This window comes from Schistocerca gregaria, chromosome 8 (assembly GCF_023897955.1).
Source record: "Schistocerca gregaria isolate iqSchGreg1 chromosome 8, iqSchGreg1.2, whole genome shotgun sequence".
NCBI lineage: Eukaryota > Metazoa > Arthropoda > Insecta > Orthoptera > Acrididae > Schistocerca > Schistocerca gregaria.
In genome coordinates this window covers 289,309,262-289,335,281 of record NC_064927.1, presented here as the reverse complement: position 1 = coordinate 289,335,281, position 26,020 = coordinate 289,309,262, and the positions used below count along the sequence as shown (strand labels likewise).

The 26,020-nt window shown below is 41.8% G+C and overlaps 1 protein-coding gene across 1 annotated transcript in view; it reads right to left on the bottom strand.

Annotated features, from left to right (window-relative positions):
- Nucleotides 1–15,363: 15,363 nt before the first annotated feature.
- The window catches only part of LOC126284423 (flexible cuticle protein 12-like), a 31,124-nt gene continuing 20,467 nt past the window's right edge, over nt 15,364–26,020 (bottom strand). Inside the window, exon 3 of the mRNA XM_049983341.1 lies at nt 15,364–15,879. Coding sequence (XP_049839298.1) covers nt 15,603–15,879 — 277 coding nt within the window. The 3' untranslated portion in view covers nt 15,364–15,602. The remainder of the gene's footprint in view (nt 15,880–26,020) is intronic.

Genomic DNA, 26,020 nt, shown 5'->3' with positions numbered 1-26,020 from the left:
GACTTACACCTATTTCTATATAACGTTGATTTTAGACAACAGAGTGAGTCGACTGCATCCGTGGCTTTACTACCGACATGACAGATTCAAGACCATTGTTTTCGCACTGTATGTTTGCTCTGCTGTTTCCCTCAAACGTTAGTTAATGAAAATTTGTCCTTATTGCCCTTAAATAACATCACGTTATTTTTTCTTCTCTGTTGCTGGCGATGCTTTCAATTCTCTATAAATACTTTTATTTCTTTAATAATGCACATTCATATTATATTACTGTCCAGAAAAACTTAAATATCTTATCATTACTGAATCTCATCACAGTGTAACATGTGTTGGACTGTGACGATAACAACTTTGAAGTAGCTACCAGTTTGTAGAACTGGCGGCTGTTTAGGGGAGGGCCTTGCACTATGGATAGGCGTGGAGGGGGGTGAATGGGCGGGACTTGTTCCGGGTGAAATCCTAGAGCTAAGGGCACGTGCTGTCAAATGTTTCTGGGCCAAGATACTCGCTGTTCCTATCAAGCGAAGAGCTAAAGCCGGTTGAAACTCAGTTCTGCCTAGTGAAATATTTTCCCAGCCAAAGATATTCACTAGGAACAATCATTTCGAACATTTTCTGAGTGGTTTAATGCTACCGACAGAGATGCTATTGTGACTATTTTCAATCTATTCTGCCCTCTTAGGTTCTTGACTAGCGGCATCCTTGGAAACTGCGACATGTTCGAAAATAAGCAGGCAAATATCTGTGACAAGCAACGAATATCTGCCTCACCACACACTCGTAATTTGCGTCATACTCGAAAATAAATAGCCGAATATTTGTCAGGCAAGGTATATACACGTAATTCCTACTCGTTTCACTGACAGCTGTTTAAGGAGTGTTCTTAGGTGACCACCAAACGCTCATAAATTGCACATATTAAGAAAAACGGCAAAATGTTTTTGACAAGCAAGAACAAAAATGTTACTGCTGATCAGTTAATCTGTAGCAATTTCACCCTTCGTTGTCTAATCAGACAGAAGACACAAAATAGAAGAAGTTCTTTTTTGATAAAGCGCTTTCTGGTATGTAAATAACATCGAATATTACGGAACATACTTCAGTTGCATCAATATGAAAGTCCCAGAATGTGTTATAAACTCTAAGACGACAAAACAAGCATTAGCTTGTAATAGTCCAAGAACATTTTTCGTGACACAACAAATTCAACGATCTTTAACACTGCCGGTATGCATTACCGAAAATTTGGAACATGGGACTTCAGTATAGTTTATCTCGGAGTCTCTTCAGCATTTAACCGCTGATACGTCATTATTTATATTTAATTACGAGAAATCGGTCCGAGGTTGATGTTTTTGTGATATATTTTCAGTGTGCCCCTTTCCCTGGAACGACATATTGCAGCATATAATAACAAAACTGTGAAATGCAAGTAATTAAAATGACGTCTGTCGCATGAACACATGGAGTAACACTAACTTTGACGTCACTTCCTAGTATTCCGAGCATGGCACTGACAGGCCACTTGGTTGCTACTTCCCAGTACGAAAAGTGTGGCGCCAAGTTCTCCTGCTGCAGGAGCTCTCCCTACAGAAGATCTTTGAAGTTGAAAAGCTGCTCATTGGCTAACAGCATAGCAAGTTCAAGTCTGCTCACAAAGTCTGGCAGCACGTATAGTGATGAGCTCTGTTTCTGCCACAGTTTGTTCTTACCTGTAATCGTATACAGTAAAAGGGCTGAGCACACTGCTGTTCCCTATCCCTCCGACAATTAATGTACAAAAATTTCAGATCGGGAAGCCGAGTTTACCGAAAGAGCAGTGCAGCGTTTAATTCGCAGTTTACGGAAGGTGTAGGTCGTAGGTACTTCTCTGAAATGGTGAGGTATTTTTTATACTACACCTTGGCCCAATCATGCAAGTTACTGGGAACGGGAACCAGTATGTCTGTTTCAACATATTCCATGAAAAAATGTTTGCTTTGCTTCATACATCTTTGTGATGTGTATGGCGTGGAAATTCGTGACTTTAGAGACAACAACATGTAACGGAACCACATTTACCTGTGTAAATACGTTATCGATAGCTGCGTCGAATCTAGCTGAAAAGTAGTTGTCTAAAGTGGTCTGTTTACAATTATGTGTTCTACTCCAAGATTGCAGTTCAAGCAATTGAACTGCACTTTAATGTTGAATAAACTACAATTTATGGCCAGATCAATTTTTAATTATTATTCATGTGTAGATCAATAGTTAGCCACATATTACGCTCTCTATAGGCCCCCGGGCTGAGCAGCTGTTGTGGCTGAGCACCTGAAGAAGAATTTGGAAAATATTTCGAGTAGATTTCCCCACCATGTTATAGTTCTGGGTGGAGATTTTAATTTGCCGGATATAGACTGGTAGACTCAAACGTTCAAACGGGCAGGAAGGAAAAAGAATCCATTGAAATTTTTTAACGTGCTTTATCTGAAAACTACCTTGAGCAGTGAAACAGAGAACCCACTCGTGGCGATAACATATTAGAACTTCTGGTGACAAACAGACCCGAACTCTTTGAATCAGTTAATGCAGAACAGGGAATCAGCGATCATAAAGCGATTACTGCATCGATGATTTCAGCCGTAAGTAGAAATATTAAAAAAGGTAGGAAGATTTTTCTGTTTAGAAAAAGTGACAAAAAGCAGATTTCAGAGTACTTGATGGCTCAACACAAAAGTTTTGTCTCAAGTACAGATAGTGTTGAGGATCAGTGGACAAAGTTCAAAACCATCGTAAAATATGCGTTAGATGAGTATGTGCCAAGGAAGATCGTAAGAGATGGAAAAGAGCCACCATTGTACAACAACCGAGTTAGAAAACTGATGAGGAAGCAAAGGGAACTTCACAGCAAACATAAACATAGCCAAAGCCTTGCAGACAAACAAAAATTACGCGAAGCGAAATGTAGTGTGAGGAGGGCTATGGGAGAGGCGTTTAATGAATTCGAAAGTAAAGTTCTATGTACTGACTTGGCAGAAAATCCTAAAAAAAATTGGTCCTATGTCAAAGCGGTAAGTGGATCAAAACAAAATGTCCAGACACTCTGTGACCAAAATGGTACTGAAACAGAGGATGACAGACTAAAGGCCGAAATACTAAATGTCTTCTTCCAAAGCTGTTTCACAGAGGAAGATTGCGCTGTAGTTCCTTCTCTAGATTGTCGCACAGATGACAAAATGGTAGATATCGAAATAGACGACAGAGGGATAGAGAAACAATTAAAATCGCTCAAAAGAGGAAAGGCCGCTGGACCTGATGGGATACCAGTTCGATTTTACACAGAGTACGCGAAGGAACTTGCCCCTCTTCTTGCAGCGGTGTACCGTAGGTCTCTAGAAGAGCATAGCGTTCCAAAGGATTGGAAAAGGGCACAGGTCATCCCCGTTTTCAAGAAGGGACGTCGAACAGATGTGCAGAACTATATACCTATATCTCTAACGTCGATCAGTTGTAGAATTTTGGAACACGTATTATGTTCGAGTATAATGACTTTTCTGGAGACTAGAAATCTACTCTGTAGGAATCAGCATGAGTTTCGAAAAAGACGGTCGTGTGAAACCCAGCTCGCGCTATTCGTCCATGAGACCCTGAGGGCAATAGACACGGGTTCACAGGTAGATGCCGTGTTTCTTGACTTCCGCAAGGCGCTGACACAGTTCTCCACAGTCGTTTAATGAACAAAGTAAGAGCATACGGACTATCAGATCAATTGTGTGATTGGATTGAGGGGTTCCATTCTCAATGGAGAGAAGTCTTCCGAAGTAAGAGTGATTTCAGATGTGCCGCAGGGGAGTGTCATAGGACCGTTGCTATTCACAATATACATAAATGACCTGGTGGATGACATCGGTAGTTCACTGAGGCTTTTTGCAGATGATGCTGTGGTGTATCGAGAGGTTGCAACAATGAAAAATTGTACTGAAATGCAGGAGGATCTGCAGCGAATTGACGCATGGTGCAGGGAATGGCAATTGAATCTCAATGTAGACAAGTGTAATGTGCTGCGAATACATAGAAAGATAGATCCCTTATCATTTAGCTACAAAATAGCAGGTCAGCAACTGGAAGCAGTTAATTCCATAAATTATCTGGGAGTACGCATTAGGAGTGATTTAAAATGGAATGATCATATAAAGTTGATCGTCGGTAAAACAGATGCCAGACTGAGATTCATTGGAAGAATCCTAAGGAAATGCAATCCGAAAACAAAGGAAGTAGGTTACAGTACGCTTGTTCGCCCACTGCTTGGATACTGCTCAACAGTGTGGGATCCATACCAGATAGGGTTGATAGAAGAGATAGAGAAGATCCAACGGAGAGCAGCGCGCTTCGTTACAGGATCATTTAGTAATAGTGAAAGCGTTACGGAGATGATAGATAAACTCCAGTGGAAGACTCTGCAGGAGAGACGCTCAGTAGCTCGGTACGGGCTTTCGTTAAAGTGTCGAGAATATACCTTCACCGAAGAGTCAAGGAGTATATTGCTCCCTCCTACGTATATCTCGCGAAGAGACCATGAGGATAAAATCAGAGAGATTAGAGCCCACACAGAAGCATACCGACAATCCTTCTTTCCACGAGCAATACGAGACTGGAATAGAAGGGAGAACCGATAGAGATACTCAGGGTACCCTCCGCCACACACCGTCAGGTGGCTTGAGGAGTATGGATGTAGATGTAGTCAATGCCCTACAACGAGATTGTTTCCCCCTGCGGGCCCAGGGCTTAGAATAGGCCCGAGGTGTTCCTGCCTGTCGTAAGAGGCGACTAAAAAAGAGTCTCACACATTTAGGCCTTTGTGTTATGGTCCCCTGACGGGTTTAACCTCCGTCGTTCTAAATTTTTCCGAAGAGTGAGCCAATTGAGGAAGGGTGCAAAGTGTCCATCATGCATTGAGATCTTTAGCCAACTTTCTCATCGTCGCATTGCAGTCCCGCTCATCCTCCAGCTCTTGGGCAAGGATCCTTTCTGTGTGCGTTATGAAAGGCAGTACTGGAAGAATTCAACCCCTATCACAAACTACGTCTCCAAGTGATGCAACTGTATCAGGGGATTATTCAGTAGAGCACTATAGTGCCGAACTTCGTACATTTTTCATTTATTCACGAAGGATGAGGTGTTCTATAGTCAGAACAGTTAAGTCTGAAGTGAAAAATAACACGTCATGCTTGTCTCAGATCACCAGCAACGATTCTCTATCAGTCTGTGGTCAGGAATTGTGCTAGACCTTCGCTGGAGCATGTGACTTCAATACCACGGTACTCTATCGCACTATGATAGTAATGCCTTAGAACACCTGGACAACAAGTACACTTTGTGGTTATATCTACTGTGAAACGAATCGCTGGGGAGCGAGGAACATCTGTGTACGAGCAAAGACGTCAGAGCGTTCTTGAGCTATGATATGTTCTGGACATGGTATTTTATCGAGCTTCGTGAATAAATTAGAAGCTTGATTACCCTCTTCGATACGTTGGTAACATTCTCCGTTTTGTCTTGTGATATTCCACTGCTTCCAAAACAACAGCGGCATTTCCTTCATCAGCTATGGTTAACATAGTGCGTTAATTTCCTATGAGTGCATTAAAACTTTCCTTCCTTCCGCTGATATATTATTCTTGGATGATTCCGATTTCCGCAGAGCTGTCGATATGTTTTGCCTTGCTTTGTTTGCTTGAACCTTCGGAAGAACAAACGTTGATGATTCGGCGGCAATGATGATTTGTTGTGTGGAAACTGGGTTAGGCGTGGCCGCGAATTGAAAACCTTCGCTCAGCACTGTGATAGCTTGTTCACAGAGCCCCTCAGACGAGATTTTTACTACCACTTGTTATGTATCAAGAATGGCATCTTTCCTGTGGACTCTACGTTCTAGTTTCTTGTATTTCTCTTTCTGCTGCAGGGCGTGGATGAGTGAATTCCAATCAGTACAACTAAACGTTGTTCTATTCCCTTTGTGCCGGTCATAAAGAGATGTAGGCAGTGAAAAATACAACTCAATTAGGACAGAGCTGACATAATTAAAATTACTGCCTGTTTTTCTATTTCTTTACCGAAGATGAACTTGGCTGGCGCTTTCGTAAATCCTGTTTGCTTTCACCGTGTGCACGTGGTGGCCAAATCCAACAAAATTAGGAGTAATGGCATCGTCACGACACCAATAATTGAAAGTCGAATCACAAAGTCATTTACCTCTTCTTCTGCGCAGATTTTCCGGTCTTCTAAGCCACCTATAAATTTCTACCCGACATAAGCGTTTCATAAAAGTCTGCAGACTTCCGTCGCTGTTGTCATTGATGGTAAAATCGTTTGAAAACAAAATACAGTAGATTGGCCAGGAAGATCGACGCATCTCTGGATTTTTTCCTTATGTATTTAGATAAAGTCGGTATTATTTGAAACAGCAAAGTAAGTTGGTGAGAAACTACTGACTGATAGGGTACTAGCTCCCTGCTTCGTTAGACAACAGGAACATTCCAGAACGTCTATAAAAACTATATTAACCGTTGGAGAACTTGCATTGAGACAATCTGTTGTCACTTTGAATGGCAGGTATTGTTTACATTAACGGAAAACTAAATACATTCGTTTCAGACCTATAGTCACCTTTATTACTCAGTTTATAATACGCTACTAGCATTATAATTTTGACTTTAAATTCTGTTAAAATCCTATAACAATCAAGCACTTAATTGCCGTTTCAAGAGAGGTCACTCAGTGCATGTATTACTGTGGATCGTTGGTGGTCTATTGTTTTAAGAATTTAGGATAAAACATGAGGCAGAAGTGTGGGAGACAAGAGCCTTCATGTCTTCCAGTGTGGAACTGTTACCGTATAAGTTTAGAGTAATGATATTTTTGACGATTATACGGTAGTGTCTTCCTGCTGGCGTGTCTCGTTCATTGACTCTTACCACACTGGGAGGAACTGTTTTCAGTTCTTATGTAGTTCATGGACATTAACGGTACCAATACTGCTACCTGCTAGTGTTTAGTCGTTCGAGGTGGCAATGACACTCTATAAAGACTTCGTTATCTTATACAAGGCCGACCAATAACTGCAGTACACCTGAGGTATGTTATAAGACCGAATACACAGCCTCCAGCAGTAACTGTGATTTCTGCTTTATTTACGAGCTGTCATGTTACACAGCTTGTCACAAAGTCGACATACGAATTTTCAACTGTTTTGGTATTCGTTATTTGGTTTCATGTAACTAAACCATTTTAAATGGAGACATGATATTCGATCAATACGTTACCGAGGCCCACAAATAAATTTTCAGATTATCTCAACGACTTCTTGGTTCTACTGTTAATTCTACATATTAATTACCAGTCATTCGAAGAAAATAAATATACATTTTCAGTCTTCCCTACTGGGAAGACTGAAAACTTGCTCTAACAAAGAGAAAATTGAAACAACACATTCACTGAACGCAAAATGTTGTACAATCTCACTGATTCGTTGTAGGAATTACTTCTAGCACCTCGCAAGTAGACTACACTAGTATAAAATCGATCATGTAAAGCGTCGCTTCATCTCAGTGGTAGATCTATGAAAATTGCCATTTGTCGATAAGAAATTCTGGCTTTTAAAGAACGTAAATAGGACTCGTTAATTCCAGTAGTTTGAAGACAAGAATTAATACCATACTTTAAGATCTGTCAACGAATAATAAACTTATTTATTTTTTCTTCGTGTAATCCTTTCTGAATAACACAAAAATTGGCCCAACCTTATTAACCAAATGTAAAGAGTGTTTGACTGGCCTTTCCTGTACTTTGCTGTGATGTTCCATCACCGTTTTGTCTGTACAGTTTTGGTCTCAGGCAATCACACAATATTTTCCTGTGGATGTCGAAGATAACGAAGCTAAGGGGCACGAGTATAGCAGCTCTATCACAATAGAAAACGTCTTTCAAGTCCATAACTCGCTTACGGAGTAACTTAAATCACTTCCAATAGCAGGCCGGAGTAGGAGAGCGGTTCTAGGCGCTACAGTCTGGAACCGCGTGACCGCTGCGGTCGCAGATTCGAATCCTGCCTCGGGCATGAATGTGTGTGATGTCCTTATGTTAGTTAGGTTTAAGTAGTTATAAGTTCTAGGCGACTGATGACCTCCGAAGCTAAGTCCCATAATGTTCAGAATCATTTGAACTTCCAATATGATACTGCGTTTATAACGACGCTGAATCAGTTTCGACCGAGAGTAAATTTCTCACGATAATGGAAGAGCCACATGACAGTCCGACAGCGTCGCCTATTTCTTCTACGAATGAAACATTTCGGATGTAACGAATCATTTATGACAAGTTAAAACTCTGTGCAGGAATCGAATTCGGACACTAATGCTCTTCCAACTCATAAAAGTATGCCTCTCGGACGTATCGCAAGGTTACTATTGGTTCTATATTTCCATTATTCCTTTCAATGTTTCATTTAAATCCGCTCACAATTGTGAAAGGATACGTTCAACTATCAACCATGTCAGCTCTGTATCACGAATTCGTCTGTCGTAGCTACCGCTTAAATCTGAAATAAAAATCTCCATCAAAGGCAGCCAGTGACTTATAATGAGTTGCCCTCACTGTGCCACCGACGTTGTCAAAGAGCGCGAAGGTGTGGGTACATTCTTGCCTTTGGGCTTGGAAGCAGCCCCCACAGAGGGAAAAATCAGCACTGAACAACGAAATCGTATGCAGAACGAAAACGCCGCATTAAACGAACATGACGTCCAGCCAAATGACATGTTCCTCTTTGTTGGCAAAAGATTCCAGATTAGTCGTCCATTCGGAAGAGAATGTAGTTATGGCAAAACAATGAAATAACCACAGAAAGGGTAACACACTTTGCGCGGAATTTAAGAACCATGTTTTAGGGATGCTAGCACATAGGAAAAGGAAAGTCCATATGTAGTTGGGGCTAGTGAAATGAAATGGAAAACCATACAAGGATTGTTCGTCAAATGAACGTGGAATAGCATCAACAGCAGAAATGAGCAGAGTGAGTTACTTTAAAGAATTCAGTGATAGCGTTATTTTCATTTGTATCGATAGCAAATGTCAGCAGGAATACTTCATAGCCATCTTGTGACTGTTGCAGTTCTTATTTCCGTGCTTGTTAAGAACATTGGAGAGGAATTCTGACTTATGCAAGACACCTTTGGCAAAAAACTCGTAGGCAATGCTCGGGTAATAACATAAGCAAAATAATAAGCGCATTAACTCGACACAAACAAATTAATGACACCACAACATCATAAACCTGCGTTTTAAACCGAGCATAAACAACCAATAGCTTCGTGTGATAATGAAAATAAAGAAATGATTCCACTGAAAGTAGCACAAAAATTGCTGAAAAATCTCTGGTTGAGAACAAAACTACAAAGGTGACGTGCGTAAGGAAGAATTCCTCTCCAAGCAATACTTCAGGCTACACGCCGACGTCAGAAGCCACAAGCAAAAGGTGAAGATGTAAGCTTTTCAAAATCTATTGACCTTGAGGGTTTAGAATGCTGTACCATGAAAAGGAATAATATATAGAATTATGGGAGAATATGGCATACGTAGGAAAAATGAGAGAGAGAAAAATCTGATTGATTTCTCCAATACGTTACAGCTAGTAGTAGTGAATACAATGTTCAAAAATAATACGGTGAGAAGATATACTTGGAAACGCCTTGGAGACACTAGAAGACACCGGCCTGGTTACGTAATACTGAGACATAGATTGCGAAATCACATATTATGTTGTAAGACCTGCTCTGGGTAAAATATAGACTCAGATCATAATTCAGGAATGAGGAAAACTAGATTGAAGTTTAGTTCTAGGCGCTTCAGTCCCGAACCGCGCCGCTGCTACGGTCGCAGGTTCGAATCCTGCCTCGGGCACGGATGTGTGTGATGTCCTAAAGTTAGTTATGTTTAAGTTCTAAGTCTAGGGGATTGATGACCTCAGATGTTAAGTCCCATAGTGCTCAGAGCCATTTGAATTTAACAGTATCGTAAAAAAAAAAAAACAGTGTGCAAGGAACTACGATTAAGCACTACTGAGAAATGATGATATTCGTTTGAAAGACTGATTCAGCATAACTGATTCAGCATACAAAAGTAAAACGCAACGTCAATGATTAAAAGTAAGTACTTCAGAATTAGGAGAAAAGAGACAGTTTCATTGTAAAACACAGAGGACATATAGGTAGACAGAGTACCATTAAAGGCTCTACAAGGGCGATGTAGACAATCCAATAATATAGAGTTTCAAAGAAATTTAGAAGATCATTTAAAAAGGCGAACTCAAATAAGATATTCCTTCGGAATTTCTAAAGTAGTTTGGGAAAATAATAAACAAGTGATGCAGTTGGTGTGCGCAACAAATGAAACTGGTAAAGTAAAATCAAACTTTCTTGAAATATTATTTACAGAACGTTGAAGACGGCAAGAGCAGGTGTATGCGAGAATTGTAATGCAGTCATGTTAGCAACTCATGCATTCCAGGCGATGGCGAGTGTATTATACCAAAAAATGGAAAAGTAAATAGAGGGACTGTTAGATGACGATTACTTTACTTTATGAAAAGTAAAGACACGAGAGAACTGACAGTATAAAGGGACAGCTTGGGATTACGGTAATATGGTGTTGTCAAGGGTCACCATTCGCAAGAAATTTCGACGGTTTCATGGCCATATAGTATGGTCATACAAACGCTTTATAATGGCTAGAAGACGTGAATAAACTTGATTGGCTGATGCGCTAACCCTCTCCCCCCCCCCCCCATCACCCCCAACCAGCACCCAATCCCGCAATCCCCTATCCACTGCGCTTTAGCTCGAAATTTTAATGATGTCATAAAATCATTTTATTATGTGTATCTTAAATGTAACTAATCTTCGATTAGGAAAAGTTGCAGCGGAATGTATCATTTGGTCCAGAGAGAAAGAAAGGCTTAAACTAAACTAAGAGGGACACGAAGCTGCTGAAGCGTAGATGGCCATTGGGGGGTTCCATGACGTCAAAGGCAGAAACTGTGTGGACGAAAAGCAGCCAATGCACAGATACCAGGCGACGTTCACTGTGCTGTTTAGCAGCACTCATTGTTAGTGAAAGCAGAATGGTCGTCAGCCCCAAGACAGTTTACCAGATGCTGCTGCAAACTGAGTAATCGTAATTAAGACTTCGTGACGTACTGGCGTTCTGTGTACAAGGTCTGTGTAGCCTTAGTTGCTAGTCTTTAACTTTTGTGAGCCTGACTGACGAGAAATGCAGCTGAGATCCATTACCTGATTGCAAGTGAGTTGCAGGGGTCCCGAAAATCAGTCACAGATATTAGTAATGATGGAAAAATAGTGTCTTGAATCCCTTGTAAAGACAGGCAGTCCTAACGTCCAAATGTGCCTGGCCAGCAACTGTTTGAATTTTTTGCGAGACTAGATAACCATTCTAAACAGTGGAGTTCAGCTGCAATTCACTACTGCATTTTTGTGCACACCGCATGAATACCTTTACAGGAAGTGCATAGGAAGAAGTTCAACGACTGCTGCTAATTCAGTAACCATTAACAATCAGGAAACCTGTAGAGTTTCAATATAGCAACAGTACTGTGAAAGTAGAGGCACAATCTCCTGCCCACCAATTAAAACATTATTTGAGACCGGGACCACTTTGTTTTTCCAGCAGTACAATAACTGACATATCGTCTCATTGATGTTCAGTACAATAACCGTAGACATGGTGACGTATTTTAAAATGAACAGTAAAATCTTATTATATATCTCTGAATATTTCTTCGTTGGGTATTTGAATAAATCCTTAGTAACAATTATATTTACCGTAATGTTCACGTGTTGCGCTGGCATGACGTATTCTTCGAATTCAGTCAACTTTTCGGCGGAAGTCAAGGGACCTAGATTCTGCAAGCACAGTGATGGTGTGAGAAGCTGTATGTCTCCTTTTAAGTAAATTTAGTGAAAATAGTGAAGTTCAACGTTATAAAGAAAATGAACACTTGTCAGTATGCGTTTGGTACGGAGAGGCTAAGAACAACGAAATAAATGCGTTTATTACGTAGTCGGTCGGCAGCGACGGACCAGCTGGCCCTGAAAACGAAAGTGGATCCACAGGAGACGACACAGGCCTTTCCGACTACAGGTGGGCGAGCGGTTTTATATTATGAAACAAAGGATCCACCACATTGAGAGACGAGGTGCCTGGAATTTAGGTTTTAATGAGCGACCGCTGTAATTGGTGGCATAACTAATGCATAATTACACCTTCTCTCAGTGCACGTATGATGGAAATTATGGTCGGGGTAATACTGACGGTAGTGGCATGCTCTAAAATATGAGGAAACAGTAACGTCTCACTGCCTCTTTCTGTTGTTAATGTAAATCAGAATTAAACGAACGATGCTATCGTAAAGACTGACAATGAACAGACTGGCTTTTTAACAAGCCGTCAAAGCGACGAAACAGGCGCCAGTGACGTGACACGGTGACTAAGTAGTCATGGATTCAAGACCTCAAACACTAGCGCAATTGGCTGAAGACCGAGAAGAAAATTTGTGATCAAAATACCAAAGGAACAAGAATTCTGTCTAGAGAGGTAACGGTTGGAAAATGTAGCAGTTAGTGTATCACAGATCAAAGAGGTCAAAGAAACAAGAAATCTATGGAGAGAGGCAAGTGATGGAAAATACAGCAGATTAAGCATCTCAGTCACAACTGTAAACCACCACACGATATAAGTAAGTATTACAACTCTCCCTGATATCAACATTTATTTATTTAATGTAACTATCACGTCAAATAGTGAAACGCAGTTGATTCTCATGAACTATTTCATTAATGCAATCTTAAATATTATCATATTATTATTTATCTTAACACTGTATGAAACCTTACATTTAACTAAAACGTTAAAATGTTATGCACTCCGTAACAACCAAGATAAATTTATGTGTAATGTGAGAACTATCTAATGGTCAACTTAAGTATTACAGAATTAATAATGACTGAGCACATGTAACTGCCTTTATAATATCAAATCAATATTTAAGACTGTTATTGGCCCGAGTGGCCGTGCGCTTCTACGCGTTACAGTCTGGATCCGAGCGACCGCTACGGTCGCAGGTTCGAATCCTGCCTCGGGCATGGATGTGTGTGATGTCCTTAGGTTAGTTAGGTTTAATTAGTTCTAAGTACTAGGCGACTGATGACCTCCGAAGTTAAGTCGCATAGTACTCAGAGCCACGACTGTTAATAGTGCAGCTGTTGTTGATGATGAAAGTGGTTATGATGATCATGTTTGTGATAGTGGTGCCAAAAATTTGAGTATTTACTTCATTAGCAAAACAACACTCTCATGTAGTATTGTGTTGAGAATACTGCAATTCTGACGTTGAAGATAAAATAGGAATCAAGAAGAGGAACAAGCAGATATATATATTACGATATGCTGATAATTTCTATTCTGGGACCGTCTATATACAACTGAATGAAACACAGGTATTGTACCATACAAGTCTCGCCTTTATTCGTTGCAAGGTATTCTCAGTGGCGTGGAACACATACGTACACTGGTGTCCAAAATTAAGGGAACAAATGGTCACTTTGCAAGGTTGCGTTTGTCTTGCCACATAACAGTACAAACAGGTGATAGTAAAGTAGATACAATTATGCAGCGATTGTGGACACACGACTACCCTGCCAACACTGTGCCGTTTGATACGTACCCGACGTCATTGCTGGCGTGATGTCCGTTGATCGGAATGCCTTCTTCCGTGCAGAACACGATTGTAAAGACATCTGTTGACAGTTTGTATGCTTATGCAGTGATATCTGCGATCTGATTTTGTGTGTGTGTGTGTGTGTGTGTGTGTGTGTGTGTGTGTGTGTGTGTGTGTGTGTGAAAGAGGGAGAGAGGGAGAGAGAGAGAGGGAGAGAGAGAGAGGGAGAGAGAGAGGAGACAATATGTATTTGTTTTGATATGACTACATTTAGAAGTGGATTGATATGGTTTTTCTCAATAATGGCTTTCTGAATGTGGTAGTTTTCCTACATTTGTATATTATATTTTCACGATTCTTTATTCTGATTATTTTCATATCTTGTTCCAAGTTTGTAGGATGGTGGTGTGGTGTTTTAAGTACTAAGAAAACTTCCAATGGCTTGTTTCATAGTTCAAACACCTATCATGTTCTTTGTACCATGTTTTAAAAATCTTGCATGTCATGCCTCACAAACTTGACATTTCTGGTTGTATATTCCCGTTACCTGTAATTTGTCGCTCTTGATTGCTCGTTGACTGAAGTATGATTGGAGGCTCTTCTCAGTATCATACGCTATTTCGAAGCCCTGTTTCTTTAGTATATGGGTTAACTTATGCCTGTAAGTCATAATGTGGTATCTACTTCTTTTCTGCGTGTTGTTGTCATTGGGCATGTGTGTTGTGAGTGTTGGTGGTTTTGGGGCTTGTGAGTTTTCCTGAATTCTGTATATTTTGCATGTGTTTTCTTTGTTTTGTACTTGTTTTCTGATTTTACAAATGTATAATATCCATTGTTTCTGGCTATGTGTGTGACTGTACTCAATTTTTTCCTAGTTTCTCCTGTCCAGTGGAATCCTTTCCTTTCGATATAATGTGTGTTTTAGTGCCTCAACCTTCTGTTTATGAGGACGATTAGCTGTGGAACGTATTACTGTGGCTGTTCTGCTGGTTTTATGGTAATGTTTGTTATTGCAACGTCAAATAAATTTGTTTGATCTTCTGTTTCTTTTTCTAGTGTGTATGATATGTTCTGATGTGCTTTGTTGATACCCGAGTGGATTCATCTATTTTTTTCTGTTTTTTTTTTATGAGACAAATTATGTCACCCACTTATCTGTGTCAATATATGATTTTAAATCAGTCATCAATCATTTTCTCAAATATCTGGTTTTGTAAATAACTGACAAAGATATTGTCTACAATTCCTCATGTTGGGCACCCTATAAACTAGCAGATAATATTCATCCTCAGACTGGACATAGTTTTGTTCTGTTGTCAATCGGAGCACACGTGTTATTCCTGTTATTGCTTATGTGGTGAGGTTGTTGTGTGACATGAGATTTTGTTCTATAATTTCTATTATTTCTGTGGTAGGTATGGAGGTATACGTACTTTCTCTGTCGAATGAAATCAATGATACTGTGTGTGGTACCTGTACTTCTATTTCATTCAGTTGTAATTAGACAGTTTCAAAATAAAACTTAACATACCGTACTATTGTGTGGAACTGAGGGCGACAGGATTAATGAAATTGGAAACGTAGAAACATATCCGAAGTAAGGAAGAAAGTATATCCAATTTATTCACATGCTCTGTAGAGCTACGAAGTTATCTTTACAATGTTTTTGCAACTGTCCAAATAATGCTCTGGAGCATAAGGTATCTAATGTCTTGTAGCTGCCAGAACTTTTCATCTTATCTCTCTGACAATGGGTGCAATTTCCCTTGACGGCTCCAACAGCCTGTTCAGTGTTTGAGTTGGTATTATTTTGAAGGTAAACGGTGCGAGCACTCGCTCAGCCGACCAATGTGAGAGCAGCATTACTTCCAATGGGGCTAGAAGGTTGTTGGAAAGGCGATTCCGTCGGTCGTGGCAGCGGTGTGGCGCGCACCGCTACGGATCCAGTGCCGAAGGAGACCCTGGGCCGGTAGCCGTTCTCGTCGGCCTCGTAGGTGACGCTGTAGGTGGCGCCTCCAACATCCGGCGGCTGCCACGAGAAGCTGCCCCGCAGGCGCGCGCCGTCACCTTCTGTGCCAAACTGCTCCTGCCGGATGCCGTTGCTCGTGTCGAACCTGCGCAAGCATTGCAGTTAATCACTCCTACGCACGACAGTATACCCGGTGATACATGTACTGATGAGCAACAAATATCATGATCACCCCAACCGTCAGATCGAACCCTGGCAGAAGTGCGGGCACATGACGCAGTAAGAAAAGTAGCGGGTGGTTATTACAGGAATGCAGTTATCACAGAGGTCGAATGTGGGCTGCGGAATTTAATAGATATTCTAATGCGTTAACGAGGAACCAATTTACGCTTAAAAAAGAAAACTAGTTCCAACTTTGGCCGCCAGATTAAAATCCGGCACTGTGAATGCAATAAACATGTATAGACATGTTTCGATTAAGACAGTAATAACCTTCGTGGACTTCAAAAAGGCATATGACTCCATTGACAGACAGACTCTTGTTAGGATCCTGAAGAACAGAAGACTTAATGGAACTACATAAGAACTCATAAAAGAATTTCTGACAGACACAAAAGCCAGGGTGAGATTCAGAGGAGCACTGTCAGAAGAATTTGAGATCAAGACTGGTGTTAAACAGGTAGATGGAATGTCACCACTGTTGTTCAATATAGCACTGGACGAAGTGATCAGGTAGTGGAGAGCAATAAACGAAGAAATGGGAATACCAAAGACCCATGTGGGGGACAAAAAGGACAACAGGGCTCAAGTGGATTTTCTAGCCTTTGTAGATGACACAGCAATAGTAAGTGAGACGAAAGAAGACGCAAAGACACAACTCGACAACTTAAGTAAGGTAGCCAGAAAGGTGGGACTGAGGATCGCCTATAACAAGACAAAGACATTAAATACCTCAGCAAACTGGGAAACACCAGAAGGCATTGTGAAAATGGCGGACAAATTTAAATACCTCGGAGAATTTATAACAGCAAGGAACAGGAGCAAGGAGGGAATAACAAAGAGGATAAAGAAGTTGAGGTCATTCTTCTGCATGACGCGAGAGGTATACAATACAAAGAATATATCCACAGAGGCAAAGATAAGCCACTACAAGGCAACAGTGAGGAATGCAGTATTATGTGCTGCTGAGATGATGACACTAGGAAGAAATGGGCCAGAGCAACTAAAGAGAGGACAATACTGAGAAAAATACTGGGTCCCAAAAGAGGTGGAGAGAGGTGGATGCGAAGACATGGAGAAGAATTGTACCGGAACATGAGAACAATATCCGGGGAAATCAGACTCAAAAGGGCAAGGTTTGCTATGCATGCAGTTAGGACAGGTATGGCCAGAATGACGGTGTGGGAAACAACAGGGAGGACAAGGGGAAAGACAGAAACCTAGTGGATTTTTGAGCTTCAGAAGGACTGGTTGGAATTGGGGATCAAGGTTGAAGAAAAAGAAAATCGGAGGAACAAATATACACCGACAAATATGCAAGATATCAATGACAGAGAAGAATATAGGAAAAGATTAGAATGCCACCAGTGGAGCCGCCAGGAGAAACGGAAACTGAAGATCTCGGAAGAAGAGCGGGAGAGGAGAAGAGAAAGAATGATGAGGTTCTGGGAGAAGAAGAGGAAAATGCATTCCATTAAGGGGCTACCCGTGGTCCTACAGAAGCCGTAACGCGAGAAGAAGAAGAAGAAGAAGAAGAAGATATGTTTCCATTTGTAATGGACTACGAACAGGAAATGGACAAAAATGTCAAACAAGTGAGAAATGCATAATGTTGATTTTATCATTGACAGCCGTTTACACAGTTATTCAATACGAACAGCAGAAATGTTGAAGAAATACTATACAGCGCCAGATTTGCCCCTGGTGGTCTAAATTTGAACTAATTTTTTTGTAGCGTAAACTTATTCGGCTTTAACCCATTACCATATCTGCCAATTTTCGCTACCCTACGATAAGTACAACCCACACTGGACGTCCATGAATAGCTGCCCTTTAATTATCGGGGGTCGAGGGGGGGGGGGGGGAGATGAATGGCCAAGCATTCCAAGAAGGGAAAAGCGCCACAAATGGGGAAACTAGATAAGATGAGCGACATTGACAAAGGGCAGAGTGCTTTGGCCCAGCGCCAAGGAATCTGCATTTCGGAAATGGCGAAGCAGGTCGCTTGTCCACGTACAACTGTCGCCAACATATATGGAAAGCGGAGGAAGGATGGTGAAACCACGAGAAGGAGACAACATGATGGGCGTCTACGTATCGCAGAGCATTGAGGTCAGTGTCTTGCCTACTCTTGCAGACATATTATATCTTTTATTTTTGCGTTTGTCCAATCATTTACCCAATAAATAACATAACTTTTTCGTTTATGGAAACAACCTCCCGAAACCGCCTGTGGCAGGAACTGTCAATTTTAAGCAGATATCAGAACAAGCACCTGCGATGTAGATTTTGCGCATTGTTTCACAAATCTGGCACAGATACATACTAGAAAAATTAAACATTTAGAAAAAACTGCCTAATTTTATTTCTCTGGAATCGATTGCTGTTTTCACAACAATGAAGCTGTCTAGTTCCTATTCTTTATTAATAATTTACGCAAGACGATAGTCGATTCTTAACGTGCAAATTATCAGTTGTATCGATGATCTTCCACATAGATTGTTATATCGTTTATGTGTAAATGATATAGAAAAGGTGACCAACCAGGTCTCTGTCATTGATCCATAAAGTTCCATCTGAGACTGCATCTTGCAGTTTCAAAGTAGATAATGTTTTATGGTGAGTTCGTGAATGATGTGCAGCTACTGGACAGTTTTACTTCGGCTGACTCTTTTCGAAGGAGAAACCCGTTCGGCGTCCATCATCGGAGGAGCTGGTATACCAAAAATTCATATTGAACAATTAATCTCCCTCCCGCAAAATCTGAGGCGATCAGTGTACCTGCATAGATGCAAGTTCGAATAATTGACCCGAGGGATATTACATCGTTGCTGCGGGCACGAAAGAAAGAGGGATTGGACAAAAATATAGAAACACCACAAAAATTACGTACTTGAACATTAATACATTCGCAAGCCAAGCTTGCAGTGTCCGCTGCTGTATCTGATCACCAATGGCGCCTGTACAATGTCCTCTATACGTTCCAAGTGTCAGGCGTTCTCAGAACAGTGTTCTGTGTAGGTGTGAGTGTATTGTGTCGGAAATAAGTGAATTCGAACGTGGGCAGATTAGCTTCACTCCTATGATCGGTGCTTTCGTAACTAAGGTAGCCAAATTATTTCGTAGTTCGAGAAACATTGTATTCAAAATTTGTACCGCATACAAGGAAGACACAAAAAGCATCATCCGATTTAAGTCACATGGCAGAAAAAAGTGTGCATTGGGTGATCGTGGCAGAAAGTGAATGGACAGTATTCTGACGAGAAATAAGAGGATCGCAGCTGTAAAAGTCACTGCAGAACTGAATTCGCACTCGCGAATCCTTTCAGCAGTAAAGCAACACCAAGGGAGCTCCATAAACAGGCAACTGCAGCTCGAGATGGATTCAAAAACCACCCATTAGTGATACAATTGCCGTAACAGAAAAATGGTTCCAGTAGCAATAAAACCTAAATTATGAAGTAATGAAAGACAGTCATTTGGTCGATTGAGTCTTGTTTAACACTTTTTGTAGCATCTGGCCGAGTTTACGTCTCGCAGATCAATGACAGGGATTCGGTGATGATTTAGGCAGCCCTAACTTGGTAATTCATCTGCAACGTTATGTTACTACAAATACTCTATGGTAGTAACATATATATTGGGACGACGCTACTTGCTCACAGTTTGCGGAAGTAGCGAATATTACATGTATTCGTCTTGTTTTATATACGTTTCTGCACGTTTGGGTTTTAGTAACAGCTATTATACAGCATTGTTGTTGCTACGGATGTAAAGAGAGCTACATGAAAGGAGGACCAGTTATTTTCCGTAAGTACGTACAACAAATTTATAACCGCACATGTCAAGTTGACGTTGGCACCTTATAGGCCTATATTGAAAAGCATTCATACAAGGTGTTATAAAGTCTTGTATTGTAGAGACAATTTTTGCGTGTTTACGAGACAGGTGTGAGATATATTTGCAAGTGTGTTTATTAAACTGCCGGTCTGAATATACATATTGGTGCTATGTTCATATGCCCTAACCGCCGTCTGCTTCACGTCTGCTGTGCAGCGAGCTACCTTAATTTAAGTATTATCTGTATTTTTCTTACTTGTCACTTCTTCTTCTGCGTGTTTTTGCTTTTAGGAAGCTTTAATAGTAGAGTGCTATTAAGTGTTCCATAGATCTCGTGTTTGTTTTGAATACAGTCAGAGAGAGTCCCTTTAGTCAGCCATAGTGCCAGTAGTGTCAGTGTCGCCCTAACCGCCGTCTGCTTCACGTCTGCTGTGCAGCGAGCTACCTTAATTTAAGTATTATCTCTATTTTTCTTACTTGTCACTTCTTCTTCTGCGTGTTTTTGCTTTTAGGAAGCTTTAATAGTAGAGTGCTATTAAGTGTTCCATAGATCTCGTGTGTGTTTCGAATACAGTCAGAGAGTCCCTTTAGTCAGCCATAGTGCTCGTAGTGCTAGTGTTTGTTTTCAATACCGTCCAGAGACAGGTAGTGCTATTTTCCTTGTTTCTACAAGAAGTGGTTAGCAATCACAGTTTAGTCAATAATCAACCGCCTTTAGTGAATTAGCAGTCTAGTTAAAAGCTGATTAACACTCTATAGTAAATTGATTTCTTAGGATGGCTAGGATGTGTGGCTGCTGTGTACGGACGCAGGAGGAGCTGGCCACTCTTCGCGAACAGCTGAGCGTGTTGATGGCCGCGGTCAGCCGTCTTCAGGCTGCTGCCTCGGAGTGTAGCGGCAGTGGGGAGTCTGGTGCGTCGCAAGCTACACCCCAGGTGTTACATGCTTCACCCACTTTCCCTGCTGTCGAGACATCTTCGCGGGTACCGGGCGCGGTTGGGCCACCCTCTCCCCAAGGGGAGTGGCGGGTTCAGCGGCGTTCGCGGCGCACGAGGCGGAGGGTCAATGTGGAGGCTGGCCGTGTGGCATCGCCCGCTCTGCCTGTGAGTGAACATGTGGCTGCTCCTTCAGCAAGGTCCGAGCAGGCACACGGGGGGAGGGGTTTATTAGTTATTGGGAGCTCCAACGTTAGGCGGGTGATGGAGCCCCTTAGGGAAATAGCGGAAAGGTCGGGGAAGAAGGCCAGTGTTCACTCTGTCTGCTTGCCGGGGGGTCTCATCCGAGATGTGGAGGAGGCCCTACCGGCGGCGATAGAGAGCACTGGGTGCACCCGACTGCAAATTGTTGCTCATGTCGGCACCAATGACTCTTGCCGTCTGGGTTCAGAGGTCATCCTCAGTTCGTACAGGCGGTTGGCGGAGTTGGTGAAGGTGGAAAGCCTCGCTCGCGGGGTGGAATCAGAGCTAACTATTTGTAGTATCGTTCCGAGAACCGATCGCGGTCCTCTGGTTTGGAGCCGAGTGGAAGGCTTAAACCAGAGGCTCAGACGATTCTGCGGAGAGCTGGGGTGCAAATTTCTCGACCTGCGCTATCGGGTGGAGAAATGTAGGGTCCCCCTGAATAGGTCAGGCGTGCACTACACGCTGGAAGCGGCTACGAGGGTAGCGGAGTACGTGTGGAGTGCACATGGGGTTTTTTTAGGTTAGAGAATTCCCTCCCTAGGCCCGACAAGACGCCTCCTGAGACGCGGCAAGGCAGGAGTAGGCAAAATGCAACAAGGAATAACAATATTAATGTGCTAATAGTAAACTGCAGAAGCGTCTATAGAAAGGTCCCAGAACTGCTCTCATTAATAAACGGTCACAACGCCCATATAGTACTAGGAACAGAAAGTTGGCTGAAACCAGACGTAAACAGTAATGAAATCCTAAACTCTGATTGGAATGTATACCGCAGAGATAGGCTGGACAGTGAAGGGGGAGGCGTGTTTATAGCGATAAGAAGTGCAATAGTATCGAAGGAAATTGACGGAGATTCGAATTGTGAAATGATTTGGGTGAAGGTCACGGTTAAAGCAGGCTCAGACATGGTAATTGGATGTCTCTATAGGCCCCCGGGCTCAGCAGCTGTTGTGGCTCAGCACCTGAAGAATAATTTGGAAAATATTTCGAGTAGATTTCCCCACCATGTTATAGTTCTGGGTGGAGATTTTAATTTGCCGGATATAGACTGGGAGACTCAAACGTTCATAACGGGTGGCAGGGACAAAGAATCCAGTGAAATATTTTTAAGTGCTTTATCTGAAAACTACCTTGAGCAGTTAAACAGAAAACCGACTCGTGGCGATAATATATTAGACCTTCTGGTGACAAACAGACCCGAACTATTTGAATCAGTTAATGCAGAACAGGGAATCAGCGATCATAAAGCGGTTACTGCGTCGATGATTTCAGCCTTAAATAGAAATATTAAAAAAGGTAGGAAGATTTTTCTGTTTAGCAAAAGTGACAAAAAGCAGATTACAGAGTACCTGACGACTCAACACAAAAGTTTTGTCTCAAGTGCAGATAGTGTTGAGGATCAGTGGACAAAGTTCAAAACCATGGTACAATATGCGTTAGATGAGTATGTGCCAAGCAAGATCGTAAGAGATGGAAAAGAGCCACCGTGGTACAACAACCGAGTTAGAAAACTGCTGCGGAAGCAAAGGGAACTTCACAGCAAACATAAACATAGCCAAAGCCTTGCAGACAAACAAAAATTACGCGAAGCGAAATGTAGTGTGAGGAGGGCTATGCGAGAGGCTTTCAATGAATTCGAAAGTAACGTTCTATGTACTGACTTGGCAGAAAATCCTAAGAAATTTTGGTCCTATGTCAAAGCGGTAGGTGGATCAAAACAAAATGTCCAGACACTCTGTGACCAAAATGGTACTGAAACAGAGGATGACAGACTAAAGGCCGAATTACTAAATGTCTTCTTCCAAAGCTGTTTCACAGAGGAAGACTGCACTGTGCTTCCTTCTCTAGATTGTCGCACAGTTGACAAAATGGTAGATATCGAAGTAGACGACAGAGGGATAGAGAAACAATTAAAATCGCTCAAAAGAGGAAAGGCCGCTGGTCCTGATGGGATACCAGTTCGATTTTACACAGAGTACGCGAAGGAACTTGCCCCCCTTCTTGCAGCGGTGTACCGTAGGTCTCTAGAAGAGCGAAGCGTTCCAAAGGATTGGAAAAGGGCACAGGTCATCCCCGTTCTCAAGAAGGGACGTCGAACAGATGTGCAGAACTATAGACCTATATCTCTAACGTCGATCAGTTGTAGAATTTTGGAACACGTATTATGTTCGAGTATAATGTCTTTTCTGGAGACTAGAAATCTACTCTGTAGGAATCAGCATGGGTTTCGAAAAAGACGATCGTGTGAAACCCAGCTTGCGCTATTCGTCCACGAGACTCAGAGGGCCTTTGACACGGGTTCACAGGTAGATGCCGTGTTTCTTGACTTCCGCAAGGCGTTTGACACAGTTCCCCATAGTCGTTTAATGAACAAAGTAAGAGCATACGGACTATCAGATCAATTGTGTGATTGGATTGAGGAGTTCCTAGATAACAGAACGCAGCACGTCATTCTCAATGGAGAGAAGTCTTCCGAAGTAAGAGTGATTTCAGGTGTGCCGCAGGGGAGTGTCATAGGACCGTTGCTATTCACAATATACATAAATGACCTGGTGGATGACATCGGAAGTTCACTGAGGCTTTTTGCAGATGATGCTGTGGTGTATCGAGAGGTTGCAACAATGGAAAATTGTACTGAAATGCAGGAGGATCTGCAGCGAATTGACGCATGGTGCACGGAATGGCAATTGAATCTCAATGTAGCGAAGTGTAATGTGATGCGAATACATAGAAAGATAGGTCCCTTATCATTTAGCTACAAAATAGCAGGTCAGCAACTGAAAGCAGTTAATTCCATAAATTATCTGGGAGTACGCATTAGGAGTGATTTAAAATGGAATGATCATATAAAGTTGATCGTCGGTAAAGCAGATGCCAGACTGAGATTCATTGGAAGAATCCTAAGGAAATGCAATCCGACAACAAAGGAAGTAGGTTACAGTACGCTTGTTCGCCCAATGCTTGAATACTGCTCAGCAGTGTGGGATCCGCACCAGGTAGGGTTGATAGAAGAGATAGAGAAGATCCAACGGAGAGCAGCGCGCTTCGTTACAGGATCATTTAGTAATCGTGAAAGCGTTACGGAGATGATAGATAAACTCCAGTGGAAGACTCTGCAGGAGAGACGCTCAGTAGCTCGGTACGGGCTTTTGTTGAAGTTTCGAGAACATACCTTCACCGAAGAGTCAAGCAGTATATTGCTCCCTCCTACGTATATCTCGCGAAGAGACCATGAGGATAAAATCAGAGAGATTAGAGCCCACACAGAAGCATACCGACAATCCTTCTTTCCACGTACAATACGAGACTGGAATAGAAGGGAGAACCGATAGAGGTACTCAGGGTACCCTCCGCCACACACCGTCAGGTGGCTTGCGGAGTACGGATGTAGATGTAGATGTAGATGTAGATGTAGATGTAGATGTAGAAATTTCTACATGACAGTCTGATTAATTTCCTCCAGTTTATGCAGGGCACAAACCCTAAGTATTTCTAGATGAGACAATTTCATTGTCACGTAATTAATTATAACAGATTCAACAATACGAATCAGTCCAAGAGAAAACCTGGAAAGTATGGTGGTTCTTGTCACTTCTTTCATTAATCCCAAATTCAAGCATTGATGAGACGGTGAAAAAATGTTATTCATATTTCACTTATCTATAAAAAGCAGGAGGCTAAATAAAGAAAAATTAAAACCAACAATGGACGAGCAGTTGGTGCAAATCGCTAACAGTATTTACTCTATCAGTTTCATAGTTCGAAATGCGTTGTATTTTCGTGACACTTCGGTACCATCTACAGTGATATTGTCACGTAATTAATTTTGACTGATGTTCGACTATATGAATAAGTGCTGTAGAAAACGTAAAAAATAGTTGCCTGTCACTTTGTATCCCGTTACTGAAACATGTAAACAAAGTGGTATGTAAGCTATGATACTGCGGAGGAGAAGCACAATACCATTGCTCTTCTCTTCACATCTTTAAGCCAACCTCAATTCCTCGTATAAAATCGTTTAGAAGTCTGTAGAAACCGCATACAAAGTTTACTAGTATTCTTGAAGAGGATCTATTTAAAGCGCCTACACGAACTAAAATGCCCCGTCCCAAACTCACGTGACTTGATCTGCAGGAGATGTTGCAAACAGGATTATCGTTCTGTATCCGAACGCTCAAAAAAAAAAAAAAAAAAAAAAAAGAGGTTCATATGGCTCTGAACCCTATGGGACTTAACATCTGAGGTCATCAGTCCCTTAGAACCTACAATTACTTAAACCTAACTAACCTAAGGACATCACACATATCCATGCCCGAGGCAGGATTCGAACCTGCGACCGTATCGGTCACGCGGTTCTACACTGAAGCGCCTAGACCGCACGGCCACAAAGGCCGGCCCCAACGCTCAGTCCGTAGATATTTACACTCTATATCGCCAAGAGGTATCTGACCATTTTGGCTTATCAGGCCATCCCATGTTACAATATTTGATCCCTAACGGTGATTTTATGTTTCAAGACGACGGGGCACTTGTTCACACAGCTTGCATTGTCAGTGACCGGTTTTGTGAGCACGAAGATGAATTATCGCATCCTACCCGCATTACCACATTCACCAGAAGTCAGTATTATGGAGCCGTTATCGTGTATAATGGAGAGAAGTCTTCGTGATCGCTCTCCACTTCTGTTATGGTTACCTGCCATTATTTTGTAGGAAGAATAGTGTAAGATTCCCTTGAACACCATACAGGACCTGTATTTATCCAGCCCGAGATGACTGAAAGCAGCTCCGGATGCCGACCGGGTTCCTACACCGTCTTAGGCATGGTAATATACTGCGTTTTTAGTGTTTCCGTATTTACGTTCACCCTGTATACATCCAACCAAACAGATTTTACTGTCTTACTGTCCCGCACTTCCCAAACCAGAGGATGTTCTCCGTTTACCACAATATCGTAGTCGACGAAAAAATAAAACCTGTTCTTTCTTTCTTTCTTTGATCTGGCGAGTATTGGGGAAATTTTTAACAGCCACTGTGATGTCATTGG